Source organism: Elephas maximus, chromosome 1 (assembly GCF_024166365.1).
Source record: "Elephas maximus indicus isolate mEleMax1 chromosome 1, mEleMax1 primary haplotype, whole genome shotgun sequence".
Taxonomy (NCBI): domain Eukaryota; kingdom Metazoa; phylum Chordata; class Mammalia; order Proboscidea; family Elephantidae; genus Elephas; species Elephas maximus.
In genome coordinates this window covers 95051024-95066000 of record NC_064819.1, presented here as the reverse complement: position 1 = coordinate 95066000, position 14977 = coordinate 95051024, and the positions used below count along the sequence as shown (strand labels likewise).

General features: G+C 39.6%; 1 protein-coding gene across 1 annotated transcript; it reads right to left on the bottom strand.

The window, feature by feature from the left end:
* Positions 1 to 6990: 6990 nt before the first annotated feature.
* LOC126078897 (mamu class II histocompatibility antigen, DR alpha chain) lies at positions 6991 to 11993 on the bottom strand. The gene is made up of 5 exons (XM_049889716.1): positions 11824 to 11993; positions 9336 to 9581; positions 8549 to 8830; positions 8080 to 8245; positions 6991 to 7399 (listed from the first exon to the last, which is right to left on the bottom strand). Exons 1-4 carry the CDS (start codon positions 11912 to 11914, stop codon positions 8091 to 8093), a joined length of 774 nt encoding a protein of 257 aa, XP_049745673.1. The 5' UTR covers positions 11915 to 11993; the 3' UTR covers positions 6991 to 7399; positions 8080 to 8090.
* Positions 11994 to 14977: the final 2984 nt, after the last annotated feature.

Genomic DNA, 14977 nt, shown 5'->3' with positions numbered 1-14977 from the left:
TGCATGGAGATCTTGGGTCAGGATCCTGGGGCAAATGAAAGAGGAGCCACTGAGGCCAATGAAATTATGCTCAACTTGTGTGGCAGAAGCTACATAGATTGCAGGCTTTCAGACTCTGCTGTCTTCTCTGCCATCATGTGATATGCGTTGTGGTGTTCGAGAAATCTCAGACGGGAGATCTAGAACTAAGGACATGGTAAGTGGGGGCAGGTTTGCCTCTGTTTCTTATAAATGTATATGTATAATGTATAACTTCCTCTCTCTTTCCCAGGACACTCTGGACTTCAGCCAACAGGTAATGCACTTTAATCCTCTTTTAGAATTATATATTTGGTTCTCCTAGAGTTGATAGTTGAGATGACAAGACAGGAGACAGAAATATCAGGAAAGACGGTGACACTACCATACCAAGCATGATGTCCTTCTCCAGGGATTGGTCCCACCTGATAACATGTCCAAAGTAAGTGAGATGAAGTCTCACCATCCTCACTTCTAAGGAGCATTCTGGCTGTACTTCCTCCAAGACAGGTTTGTTTGTTCTTCTGGTAGTCCATGGCATATCAAAATTCTTCACCAACATCATAATTCAAGTGCATCAGTTCTTCTTCAGTCTTCTTTATTCATTTTCCAGCTTTCTCATGCATACAAGATGATTGCAAATATTATGGCTTGGATCAGGCACACCTTAATCCTCAAAGTGTCATCTTCAAAGAGCTCTTTCGCAGTACATTTGCCCAATGTAATATGTCATTTGATTTCTTGACTGCTGCTTCCATGGGTGTTGATTGTGGATCGAAGTAAAATGAAATTCTGACAACTTCAACCTTTTGACCATTTATCATGATGTTGTCATATGACCCAACAATTCCACTACTTGAAACTTACCAATGGGAAATGAAAACATATGTCTACAGGAAGATAGATATGCAAATGTTTTTAGAAGGATTAGTTATAATAGCCCCAAACTGGAAACAATCAGATGTCCATTAACAAGTGAATGCATAAACAAAATGTGCTATATCCATGCAATGGAATACTGTCCAACAATAAAAAGGAAAAAATATTGATATATGTTAATATGCTACAAAATGGATGAACTTCAAAAACATTTTACTAAGTGAAAAAAGCCATGCTGTTGTGAGTGGTATCATTTTCTTGACTTTGTTTTCTATTTGTTTCTGGTAAAGCAGAATATCATTGCTTTATATATTACCCTGTATCTAGCAACATTGCTAAATTTGCTTACCAAATCTATTAGTGTGTCTGTAATTTTTATTTTCTAAGTACATGATCAGTTAAAAGATATTTAAAAGAGTAAGTGATTACAAATTTTCCCTCCTTTGCAATCCACATAATATTTATTTATATTTCTTGCTATTTTTCATTGCCTACAACTTCCACTACTCCAGATATCAAGGGAAAAGTTTTAGATATTTAACCATTGATTCTGATGTGTACAGTAGGGTAGCTATCTTTTCTTAGATTGAGAAAATTCCTTTTTAATACTAGTTTGCTGATTTCCATCAAGATGGTCATATGACTTTTTCTTTCAGTTAATGTGGTGGATTACATGAATAGATTCTTGAACGTTTAAACAACCTTGAATTTCTGGAATAAAACCAACTTGGTCATGATGTATTATCCTTTTTATGTATGGTAGGTGGTGCCCCCTCACCTGGGTCATAAGTACAAGTGACTAATGAACTGTCAATCTCATCTTTTCATGTTGACGTTCTGTGTTGGGCCATCTTATACTATTTATGGTGGGGTTATTCACCAATGGTATGAATAGGAAGTGGTCAGAACATATGAAGATCAGATATAAATAAATAAAATGACTCCTATTCTCAGTTGCTATGATGGCCTACAAAAAATCCCCAAAGAGTCTACAAAAGATAAACCTTCTAGAATAAGGGAGTTCAGTAAGGTTGCAGGATTCAAGATCAGCAAAAAAATCTGTTGTATTTATATATATGGAAATGAAGACATAAAAATTGGAATAAAAATATAATACCATTTACAATCACTCAAACAAAATAAAAAAAGAAATAAGTGTGGAGCTCTTTTGCTGAAATGCTGATGAAAGAAATCAAACCAGATCTCAGTAAGTGGAAAGACATACTGTGCTCATTGACTAGAAAAGTGAATATGGTAAAGAAGCCAATTCTCTCCAAACTGATATCCAGGTTTAACACAATTTTTATCTAAATCCTAGTGAGTTTTTTAGTAGAACTTTGCATTAAACCTGTATATCTGTTTGGGGAGAATTGGCATCTTAGTAGAGGTAGACAAAGTTAGGAGCTCTGGTGGTACAGTAGTTAAGCACTCAGCTGCTAACTGAAAGTTCTACTCCCAGGAGAAATACATGGCAGTCTGTTTCCATAAAAATTTACTGCCTTGGAGACCCTATGGGGCAGTTCTACTGTGTACTATAGGGACCCTATAAGTCAGAACAGAAGCAATGGGTTTGGTTTTTTGGTAGACACACTTATTCTAAAATACATATAGAAAGGCAAAGGAAGTAGAATAGCTAAAACAAGTTTGACAAAATGAAATAAAATTAGAAGAATCACTCTAACCATACTTATGTAGCCAGCATAATCAAGGCTTATTGGCATTTGCAGAGGAATGGACACACAGATCCATGGAGCTGTATAGATCCATACCAATACCACTAACTCACTTTTGACAAAGGTGCAACATAATTCAGTGAAGGAAGGATAGTCTTTTCAAACTGAAGTAAGTGAATACTCATAGGGAAAAAAGAGAGAGAAAGAAAAAAAAGAAGAAACTCAACCTAATTCTCACAGCTTATACAAAAATGTACGTAAAATAGATCATAAATTTAAATGTAAAACTATAAAAGTTTTAGAAAAAAAATAGGAGAAATCTTCAGAACATAGGGCTTGGTGAAGAGTTCTTAGACATGATACCAAAAGCACAATCCATAAAAAGAAAAATATCAATAAATTGGGCTTTATCAAAATTAAAAACTTCTGTTCTGCACTGTTTTCTGTTGAGAGGATGAAAAGATAAGCTACAGATAGGAGAAAATATTTGCAACCCACGTACCTTACAAAGGACAGGAATCTAGGAAATATAAAGAACTCTCAAAACTGTACATATGAGGATTGTAGAAATGACAAATGTTTTCTCACCTATACATCTACCACTATAAAAAAAGAACATAAGAAGGTGATACTATAATAGCATTGTATCCTAGTGAATAGTATGTAGCTTTCTATACGTTGCATTAATATGTACTTTTTCATGCCTATTATATAGAGAGCTATGGAAATCTGATTTTTTAACATAAAAAATAAATTTGTTCCAAAAAAATCCACAGTAAAAAAAAATCTAATTCTAACATGAGCAAAAGGCACAAAGAGGCATTTTATCAAAGAGGATGAAAAGATACTCAACATCATCAACCACTGGAGAAATGCAAATTGAAAACATGATGAGATATCACTATACACCTATTAGAAGAGCTAAAAAACAAAAAAACCCAAAAAATCCTGACATGGCAAATGCTGATGAGGATGTGGAGAAACCAGATTACTTATACACTGATGGTGGGAATGTAAAACAGTAAAGGCCTTCCGGAAAATAGGTTCTTAAAAAACTAAAAATATGATTATCGCACAACCCAGCAATCACACCCCTCGCATTCATCATAGAGACATGAAAACTTAGGTTCACACAACAACCTTACATGAATGTTCATAGCAGTTTTATCTGTAATACCTCAAACTAGAAATAACGAAAATGTCCTTCGGTAGGTGAATAGGTAAACAAACTGTGGTACAACTTATACAATGGGGTATTACTCAGTAATAACGAAAAACATGTAGAAACTTAGATCTCAAGGGCATTTTGCTGAGTGAAAAAAGCCAATCTCAAAAGAGCACATATTGTATAATTCCATTTATATACCATTCTCAAAGCGACAAAATTATAGACGGAGAGCAGATCAGTGGTAGTCAGATGTTAGGTGGGAGCGTGAGGGGGGCGATGGTTGTGACTACACAGGGGGAGCATGAGAGACCTCTGTGGTGAGGGACTAGATCTGTGCTTGATTGTGGCGGTGGTTACACAAACTGCACATGGAATAAAATGACATAGAGCTATGTATGCCCATTGTACCAATGTCAGTTTTCTAATTTTGCTGAAGATTATAGTCTTGGAAACCCTATGGGTTAGAACTACCTGGTAAGGTCGCTATGAGTCAGAATCGACACGACAGCGATGGGCACAACCATTAGGAAAAACTGGGTTGAAGAGTTCACAGGATCTTTCTGTACTGTCTTTGCAACATCCTGTGAATCTATAATTACTTCTAAATAAAAAGTTTTTATAAAATGGCTTTCTGACTGAAATTCGAAATACCCACAACACCAAATGCTGGCAACACTGTGAAACAAAATAACCGTCATTCATTGCTGGTGGAAATGCAAAAGGATCAACCAATTTAGAAGACAGTTTGGCAATTTTCTTATAAAGCAAAGCAAAGCCTTACCATATAATCCATCAATCACACTCCTAGGTATTTACCCAAATGAGTTGAGAACTTATGTCCGCACAAAATCCTGCACATAAATGTTTATAGAAATTTTATTCGTAATTGCTAAAAATTGGAAGCAACCAAGATGAGTGAATGAGTGAATGGATAAAAAAACTGTGGTACCTCCATACAGTGGAGTATTATCAAATGATAAAATGAATTGAGCTGTCGAGCTACAAATGACTTGATAGAACCTTAAATGCATATTATCTAGCAAAAGAAGCTAGTCTGAAACGCTACATACTGTATGATGCCAACTATACAACATTCGGAAACTCTGGTGGCATAGTGGTTAAGTGCTATGCCTGCTAACCCAAAGGCTGGCAGTTCAAATCCACGAGGTGCTCCTTGGATACTCTATGGGGCAGTTCTACTCTATCCTATGGTGTCGCTATGAGTCAGAATTGACTTGACAGGAATGGGTTTGGTTTTGGGTTTTTTATACAACATTCTGGCAAAGGCAAGGCTGTAGAGATAACAAGAAAATTAGTGGTAGCCCGGATTCAGGGGGTGAGGGAGGGATTAATAGGTGGAGCACAGGGCATTTTTAGGGCAGTGAAACTACTCTATGTGATACTGCAATGGTGAAAACAGGACATGATGTATTTGTGAAAAGTCATAGGATTATACAACACATAGAGTGAACCCAAATGTGAACTGTGGACTTCACTCAACAATAATATTTGAATATTGGTTCATCAATTGTAACAAATACATCACAATACTGCAAGATGATAATAACAGGAAAAACTGTGTGTGTGTGTGTGTGTGTGTGTGTGTGAGTGTGGTGGGTGACAGAGAAGCAGCAGGGGATAATCGGAACTCTCTGTATTTTCTGCAGAGGTCCTTGGGTGGTGCAAGTGGTTTGTACTTGGCTACTAACCAGATGGGTGACAGCTGAAATCAACCCAGCAGCACCATGGAAGAAAGGCATGACAATCTGTTTCCAAAAGTCACAGCCATGGAAAACCCTATGGAACGCAGTTGTATGACACATACGCGGTCTCCATCTGCTGGAATCAACTTCATAAAGGATTTGGGTTTTTTGGTTTGTATTTTCTATACCTTTTTTTTGTGTGTGTGTGAACCTAAAACTGTTCTAAAAAATAAAGTCTATTAAAAAAAAAGTCTTTCTCACATGGGAGGATATGGTTTAGGTTTTGCTTTTTTTATTTCATACTTGTCTGAGTTTCAGTGTATTCTCTATTGCACATCTATTTATTTTATCATCAGAAAAATTGGAGTTATGTGAAAGAAACACCTGTTCCTATTCTATCTCCAATTTTCTCAAGATTGTACTCTGAGTCTTTAAACCCTAGGTACAGAAACTTGCTGTTTACTGGTAAGGTCGTGCTATCTTGGTTTGTGCTTGTTTTATTTTGCTTCTCTCTTTTTTAACAGGCTGTAGAAATTTTGAGGAAAAATAATGGAATTAATAACTTTTGCAACATTATTATCACTAAGAATGGTACCAGCTGCTCTGCTTGCATTTTCTTTTTCAATTCTCACAACAGATAAATGTAGTAAATATTAATATCAATATTTTCATAAGAGGAATTAGAGACCAAGTTGTGTTAAGCAAGATACCGGTGAATACATAGCCAGTAAGTGACAGAGCCGAGATGAAGTCCAAGTCTAACTCATTTCAGTAGCACACATTGGTCAGTCTACCACTTTGCCTTGGAAAATTTACCTCTGTGATTTGGGGTAGGTTCTGGTAACCATTTTAGACATAAATATCCAGCTATTGTTTTATAGACAAGGGAGCAACAGCTCACTGCATCTCAGATATTCTCTCCTCCCTTTTCTATGTCATATCCTACCCTTTTCTCAATTTTTCCACTCAGGGAAACATCTCCAAATATAAGATGGTTTCAAGAATAAGTTGGCATATTCTCCTGGTAATGACACAGGCATCGAGGACTATGTCTAATAAAATGAGTAATTCCAATTCTTAGCGTCCAATTTCATTCCTCATTAAGTCTGGAATGGGTGATGTTGATATATAGAAATTCTGAAATGTATGTGGATCCTTCTCGTATTCTGCTCCCTACGCCACCCCCGTCTTATCCCCATGATGTGTCTCATTCATTATCATCGTCCAAATCCTGGGGTTTGAGATTCACTCTTCTGAAGATCCAGATATTGAATTGGAGGCCCAAGAACCAAAAACCAATTCTGAACTCATTGCTCAGTAGAGATCTCCCAACAAACAAACCATACTCTAGGGTTTTCCAGATGAAGACTGGACCACAGCAACTGGTTTACTTGCAGATGCTCTGAATAATACCAAGCCCTAATGAACCTGGGTATTTCTGATTAATTCCAAAGCTTAGAAGATACATTCAACATTCAGACATTTCAGGATGGAAGAATAACATATATTCCCCCAGCATCCGTGAAGAACTGCATCAGACACTGAAAGCTCCACTGAAGACCCATTCAATAGTTTATTGTATTTAGAAAAAAATCAGTTTGGAGAAATCTCAAGCTACAAGTATACAGGAGGTTCCTCTGTGGAAGGCTCAGAAAATTTCATAACAGAGAAAGAACCCTGAGGCATCTATTCCAGAGGCATTGCATGGTGGTAAAATGATGGTAGGAAATGGAGGAAAAACAGATACAGGAAGAGGCAATAGACAGAAAAGTTCAATAGATGTTAAACTATGGAGAGATCAAAGGAAGGCATTGTCACTCTTGGAGTTGAATGTTAGGGTGGAAAGTGCTGAGGAATGGTTTTCTTCACTGAGGTGAACAACTGGAGTATTGCTGACATCATAAAATTATTAAAGCAGAATTTTCTTCATGGATATTCTCTGTAAGAAAGGCCATAACCTGTAGCAGGACACACATAGTTACTAAAGAGTTTAAGATAAACATTTTGAGTTCTTTCCTTCAGATTCCCTCCCCTCTCCCTTAATCTTTTGACTTTGGAAAAGTTTCTTAATATCATCATACTAGAGGTAAATATAACTCCTCCAACATGAACTGCTATACCCTAGGCTCCAAGTGAGCATGAATGAACAGGCCACGCTTAACCTCCTTTTAGAGCATCCGACACAACTTCTCAGACTGGAGAAGCTAAAATAGGCATTGGGTTCCATGAAATTTCTATTTCATGAGATGAATTTATGCTAACTCCAAAGGAGCCAGCTCTGAAAATGCTGCCAAACCAACAGCGTGCTTTAGGAAACAAGCCGGGAAGTGCCCAAATCTTGCAACTGATTTTCCTAGATCACTGGACTTGGTATTCTAATGTGAAACCATGGTATTAGGCACTGGAGATAATTTCCAAGACTTAAGTTGTGGTCTAGGTGCACTTCTGTGTGAAGGGTTGAGGGGTTCTGAAATTTTGGGATGCCTGATGATACCCATGTCTAACTCTGCCCTATGAAAGTAAATCAAGAACCACGGCCTTGCCTACCCGTTTCCCTTAAAGGCACCACATGTTCTTTTCCCCATACTGTTCCCCTCCCGAAAATTCCATATGTCTTCCTACGCCATATTAAACTCACCTCCAGGTGCCTCACAGAGGCCTGTGGCGTTCAACGGCAGTTGCTTTGCGCACACCCTTGATGATAAAGATGGTACCAACAATGATGCCCACCAGACCCACAAGCAGGCCCAGGATGCACACCACATTCTCTTTTGTCTCTGGGAGGGGGGTATGTGCTTCAAACTCTGGGGAAAAATAAAAGAGAGTACAGGGTAATGAATGGTCATAGGAAGTAGCACTTAGTAGCAAATATAAGTTACTTAGTCAAGAGACTATTTATTAATAGATTAAAAGAAGAGGAAAATAGAATGACGTATACAAGCAACTGCAGACTAGATAGTGGGGGAAGCTGAGTAATGGCAGAAGACAAGGTGTATGGATTTCATCAGATGGTACAAAGCAGTTAGGTCACTCTGGGTCCCAGGGGACCAGACACATGGATCATCTGAGGAAACCATGAAACAAAGGAGATTGAGGATGGTCCATACCCCAGTGCTGCAGAAGCGGCTTGTCGAGGCCCCAGTGATCCACCTGGCAGTCGTAATAGTCCTCTGTTGAGGGCAGGAAGGGGAGATAGTAGAATTTGCGGAAAAGGTGGTCTTCCCGGGGCAGGAAGACCGTCTCTGATACTCCTGTGGTGACAGGTTTTCCATTTTTAAGCCATGTGACATTAAGCGCTGGTGGGGAGAATTTGTCAACGAAACAGATGAGGACATTGGGTTCTCCAGCTTCTGCAGGGCTGTTCAAAAGCACCGTAACTTCTGGAGATTCTGGGGGAGCAGGCACATGACAGAAATTAGACTTCCATGGTTTCTTGCTTACCCTCCCTCACTGAAATGTGGTCCAACCCTATGCTAAAAAAGCAGTTGAAATTATGTCCTGAGAACTCTATGCCACGGTCTCAGATACCAATCTCTGACACTCACACCCTGAAACTTGAACCAATATTGAAGTATTAGATATCCAAGGACCTGGCTCCCCCAGCGTGGATTCAAGGTAGGGACTTTTGTGAGTGGCTGTGGATGACAGAGACAAGACTTGTGTACATAAAGGAAGAAACAAACCCATTGGGCCTGTGGCATGGTAATTTGGGCTTGCTTATGACAAGTTTGTTATTGTTAGTTACCATGAAGTTGATTCTGACTAATGACAACCCCTTGTGACCTCATATAAACCCCTGAGGAAAGTTAGTCACAAAAATTTGACACAAAGAGCTGGAACATTTATGTTAAAGGTACAGATTCCCATGTCTAGGAGAGCAACAGAGAGAGGTACCATTGCTGATCGGCGTGTTGTTGGAGCGTTTCATCATGATGTCCAAGTTGGCTTTGTCCACAGCTATGTTGGCCAATGCACCCTGAGCCTCAAAGCTGGCAAAATGTTCAAATTCCTTAAGCCGCCAGACTGTCTCCTTCTTTTCCAGATTCACGTGAAAAATCTCATCACCATCAAAGTCAAACATAAACTCTCCTGTTTGGTCAGGGTTCTGATAGAACTCAGCCTGGATGATCACATGATCCGCTGAAAAGGCAAGAAAGGGAGTTAGGATGGGAATGAAGAGAGAGAGAGAGATGAAGAAGAACCCAGGATGTGAGACACATACATGTGGGCAGGAGGTGGTGGAGACAGATATGGCCCAGTGGAATAGAGGAGTGAGGGACACTAGGAGTGAGTTTGGAAAGCTGAGGCCTGAGCGAAGGATATGCTTGTTGAACACTGCTGGAGAGGAGATAGAAGGGGGCAGAGTGAGAGAGGCTGGATTGAAGGTGATGAAAGCTAAAAAGCCCAGAGTCTTGTGAAGCTGTTGTTTGACTCCATGTTACAGGCTGAGAAATAAAACCCTTTTAAGAAATCCAGCATGCGTTCCCAAAAGAGAAATGTTCTGTCACTCTTTTTACCGAGGCTTCAAATATAGGAATAGGTCAGAGATCCAGGGCATGTTTTTCTCAGAGCACTGTACTCTAGGAAAAGGGAAACACTGCTTAAAAGATTGAGTGCTGAATTCTGGAATAAAATAAAATCTTGAATTTTTATTCAGCTACTTACTTGCTGAGCAGTCTTAAACAAAATAAGTAATTTACTAGTGCACATCAGGTCTACAGCAAGCACTGTTCACTATTTAGGGTCAGAGGCTGCTTTGTATCTAGGAAAAATACAACTGGAGCCTGCAACACCCAGAAGCTAAGACTAAGACCTCGTGGTGCTGTAGAGCACCCATTTACCTGCGTCTACACCACACCACAGACACCTGAGAAGCATTATGTTTGGATTGACCTCAGCAATGCACTTTTATATCTTAATGCTCCTTAGATTGGGGACTATCATTATGGAACATACTGTATACTATTATGGCTGATACTGAAAATTATCAACACCAAGGAGCTAATGAAGTTGAAAATGGAGAACTACAATCCGAGAGTACACATGCTGTATGGTGTGTATACATGGGATGAGGACTGTTTCTCCACTTAGTTTTCAGAGACAGGTGAGGTATTTTAAAGTTTGACTGTATATTAATAAACTTAGGGATTAATTTAACATTTGTGGCTCTAACCATACACACACACACACACACACACACATTCTAGCTTCCCTTTCCAACTTAAGAGAAGAGCCTCTATCTTTTCAGGTTAATATCCTCATATATGGCTCTTTCTGGGCAATGGAAACTACAAATGCCTTCATGGTGAAACAAATTTGTCACTATTTTGCATATTTCCAGTATACATGGCACCTTCTGTGGGAGTCACTCTGGATGAAGAATACTTGTTCATACCACATCTTCACAATAGCCCAAATGTTTGCTCTGGAGATGGCAGACAAAAAAAAAATCAAACTCCTTAATTTCTTACTCATTACTCTCTGCAAATATCACTATATAACACTGACCTCAGATCACTCTAAGACCCACTGTGGAGTGGATTATCACTGTCATAGGAAGGAGGAAATTATATGCTATTTATATCAGCATTCCTGTGTTTCCTGTCTCTCTTAGGTAGATTGTTGCTGTTTGGTGATCTTCCTTTCTAGTGGTTTTCAATACAACGTCTGCGCTCAAAATATGTTGACAGGATTCACAAGCCAAAAAAAAAAAAACAACCAGAAACCAAAACCAAAAACAGTTGCCATCCAACTCATGGCAACCCCATGTGTGTTAGAATAGAACTGTACTTCATAGGATTTTCAATGGTTGTGACCTTTGGAAGTAGATTGCCAGGCCCTTTTCCCAAGGTGCCTCTGGGTGAACTCAAACCACCACCAAACTTTCAGTTAGTAGCCGAGTTGCTTAACTGCTTACACCACCCAGGCGGCCTTGGTAAAAATAACAACCGTATTGTATATTCAGCCAAGAACAGTGCTAAAAACTTCTCATGCTTTGTCTCTTTAATCCTCACAGAACTATGTGAGGTCTTTAATTTTTAATTTTACTGATTTCTCAGAAAGAAAAATCAAAGCTCTGAGAGAGAACTTGTTGATGAATATCAGTAAATATTTTTCCTTCAGGTTTGCTTATATTAAAGTCTGCAGTATTAACCAATATGCGACTCAGTTTTGTTCTTATAAACGAAATTTAACTTACTTCATTTTGTGGGGTGGGCAAGCTTCTCCAAGTTGCAATTTGTTATACTTTTTAGATTCAGCCCCACATAATACCTATCATACTTTTCTTTTGCTCCAAAGATTGTCTTACAAAGGTTCACGGTTCAATTCCCCAGTGATTTCATAGCCTATTGTCTTTAATTTTGGTTTGCTCAGCACCTACCTTTGATAGCCCATGATTCCTGAGGGCTCATCAGGACAGCAATGATGAAAAATCCTAGTACCGGGACTCCATTTCGGGCCATTGTCTTCATGGGTGATTTGATAGGAGTCAGTACAGCTCAAGAGTGAGGCAGTACAGACAAGAATGAAAGGAAAGAGATTTGAGGTTGTAATAAAGTCAAGCACAGTAAAAAGTCCCATCAGTTGAGCTGCAGCCAATCAGAAAAATCTTTTGAGATGACACGCCTGTTGCTAAGAAAAGTGCTCACGTAAAGAGCCCGAGAGAGGAGATATATTTAGCTTAGCAGATAAAAAAGTAGTTATTAATCAATCAAACAAACAAGGAAACAAAGAGCAAATAATAAAGTTTTTGATGGTATTGGGTAATCGCTCACAGATTCTTCCATTCCAAACTAAGCCCTGGAAAGGGATATAACTGAAGCACCTTAGTGAGAACACAATCAGTGCAAACATCCTAAAATGAGAGCCAAGTGCAGATCATGCCTCTGTGCTGTGAAAGCTGGGGAATTTATTTAGGGACAACAAGTCATCTAAAGAGCAGGTGAACTGCCAGGTCATGGAGAATGCCTGAATCCTGGCCATACTAGGTGACAAGGTTTATTGTTTCATGCTTCTCCTCCAGTTTCCTAGACCCCAGGATGGCCAACTCAGCCAAAGACCTTGGGATACCTGGAAATGTGCTATCCTTACAGAATATCAAAGAGAAACTCTGAGTTTCAACACTCCCAAAAGTGGTGAGGGATGGAAAGCTATACTTTGGAACACAAGAGATGGTTACTGAAAACTGTGTGCTGTAAAAGGGGACCTTCTACTAATTCCCACCATCTTAAATATAACCAGAGATAAGAGCAGAACATAGGAGACACATCTCATTTGAGAACTCAGGTCATCTAATATGGTGTAGGAACTTGAGCAGAACATCTTTTACTGGGAATGATAAACGGAATATACTGCAAGAGGGGTTTAGCATTCCTTCCATCATGTTATAAGAGTATTGAAGTTCTGACACAAAGAATATATTTCAGTGTTCACCAACCACAGAGATGTCTGACTCTCATGTTTCTGGAAAGCCAGTACAATAGAAAGGACTATGTTGAACTACACATAGAAGGGACTATTGAAAGGACTGGAATCCAAATATTGCTAATGAAGAGAAACGTGGCAGTGAGGCAGCCCATCAGATGGTGAATCCACCATTCAATATCAGTCATGACACAAGACTTTATTCTGTATGCAGCTTCTTTCACAAATTATGAGGGCAAAACCCTGTAAAGCCTCACATTATCTGATCATATCTAAGGGCTTTGAACAACCTTTGACATTGACTGCTCGATCACTAAGAGGTGACCCACAGTACAGTTCAGCCCTAGAATTATCAAGGAGGCAGAGAATGGACCAAATTAGAGCTCTACAGTATCAGTCTGTGCTGAGAGTTTAATCCTATTTTTTAGGCATGTCATCTCTTTTAGGTAAAACCAAGTTTATTTTTCTATGCCTGCTGTTTGCTGTCATAATGTCTAGTTTTTAGAAGGTATTCAGTAAATATATGGTAAATTCAAAGATATTTTACATGCTGCAATAGAATCTTAAATCCAAGGTGTTGCTCAGCAACTTATGATATTGTTTAGTCACAAAACACTGATTGGCTCTTTCATGAAGCTATTTAATTTGAGAGACGTTAGAAAAGACTTTCGGTTCCTTTCCTCTGTGAAAGGAGAGAAATTGCTGTTTGCACACTGTTAATGTTTCCCTATTCTCTCCCAAACTCTAGCTTCCTGTGTGTTTGAGCGAATCTCTGAAGGTCCCTGAAGGAAGCCTCCTTGGTAACCATAAATGGCGAGGAATCTCAGAAACTGCTGTAGGCATCTTAAACACATTTGAACGTACTACAGGTAATTGTGCCTTAAAACAGGAAGTGTTGATGATCAGAGGTCAGTGCAGACTCCTACCTTTAAGAAGCCAGGAAGTTGGAAGCCACTGCTGGCACCACAGCTCCTCTGGAGCCCCAAGGGTGTGGAATGTTTTAGGAACACAAGGCTGCTGCTAAAACTCCTGGCTGCTGCTAAAACTCCTGTCTGTGAAACCCAAGTGTCCACCGCAAGAGATGACTTCTGCCTGACTTTCACCTTCCCAATCTCCTAATAGTAAATTTCACTGGCAAACATATGCCACACTCAGAAAGCTGAGAGCAAAAAGAGCCTGGAACATAATTTGTTTTATTTCCTTTTTCTAAGACACAGACAAGACCATAGGACTGAATGAAAAAAAAAAAAAAAACTAAATGTAATATATGGTTGTGGTGTGATGGGTCACTTTTGTAACTTCCAACCAAGTGATTGGGTGGGACTGTGCATATATGGTAATTGTGGCCCACTAAAAGATTGGTCAGGTTTGTCATCCCTCTGGGCTTGAGGTGAGCCATTCCAGAGGCAGGAGAGAGAGGATCCTACAACCACCAAGGAAGGACACCAAGGAACAGAGAAGGCTCCTCTGTACCTGGGATTCCTGTGCTGAGAAACTTCTGGAGCCAGGATAGCAAAAGAGAGAATGAAGAAGTCTGAAGATGAGGAGAAATGGTGGCAGGTGAGACTGGCAGAGGACCTCTCAGTGGACTTCCCAGCCCATGAAGTGAGAAAGCTGAGTGCTTGAGGTACCTCTGGGAACTTATTGGCAGGGGCTAAAAGAGCTTTGTAACACTTGCCTGAGTAGGGCAGAGGCCTAGGGCCAGAGACAAGTGTGCCTGTGAGCACAGCTGAAAAGAGGCTGTCCTGATGGAAGAACTGTATATATCCTGAGTGTTCCTGAGCCTGAACTGTAACCCAGTACTTCCACAATAAACCACATAATCATGAGTATGGTCTGTGAGTTCTGTGTGGCCGTTGCAATGAATTATCTAACGCATCAGAGAAGCAGAGAGTGCCATGGGAGGAAGGGTTGGAATCAGAGTTGGTAAAGATGGCAGAGAGAGGAGGCATGTCTGACATCTGCCTCATAGGAATCAGCCTTGGGCTGTTGATCTTGATTCTCCTTCCCCCCCTTGTGAAGTTAGAGGAGGTCAGACACTGCCCCCCAGGCCATTTTTACAATAATAATATCACCAGGGATATTTGGGTTACGGCTTAGAAATAAGATAC

What these genes read in the sequence shown, in the direction of transcription:
- LOC126078897 (XM_049889716.1), bottom strand. Translation starts at nt 11,914, where the DNA reads ATGAAGACAATGGCCCGAAATGGAGTCCCGGTACTAGGATTTTTCATC. An exon ending in CAACACGCCGATCAGCAATG is followed by an intron (nt 8,831 to 9,335) that starts GTACCTCTCTCT and finishes CTGCTCCCCCAG; the next exon opens with AATCTCCAGAAGTTACGGTG. An exon ending in GCCGCTTCTGCAGCACTGGG is followed by an intron (nt 8,246 to 8,548) that starts GTATGGACCATC and finishes ATTTTTCCCCAG; the next exon opens with AGTTTGAAGCACATACCCCC.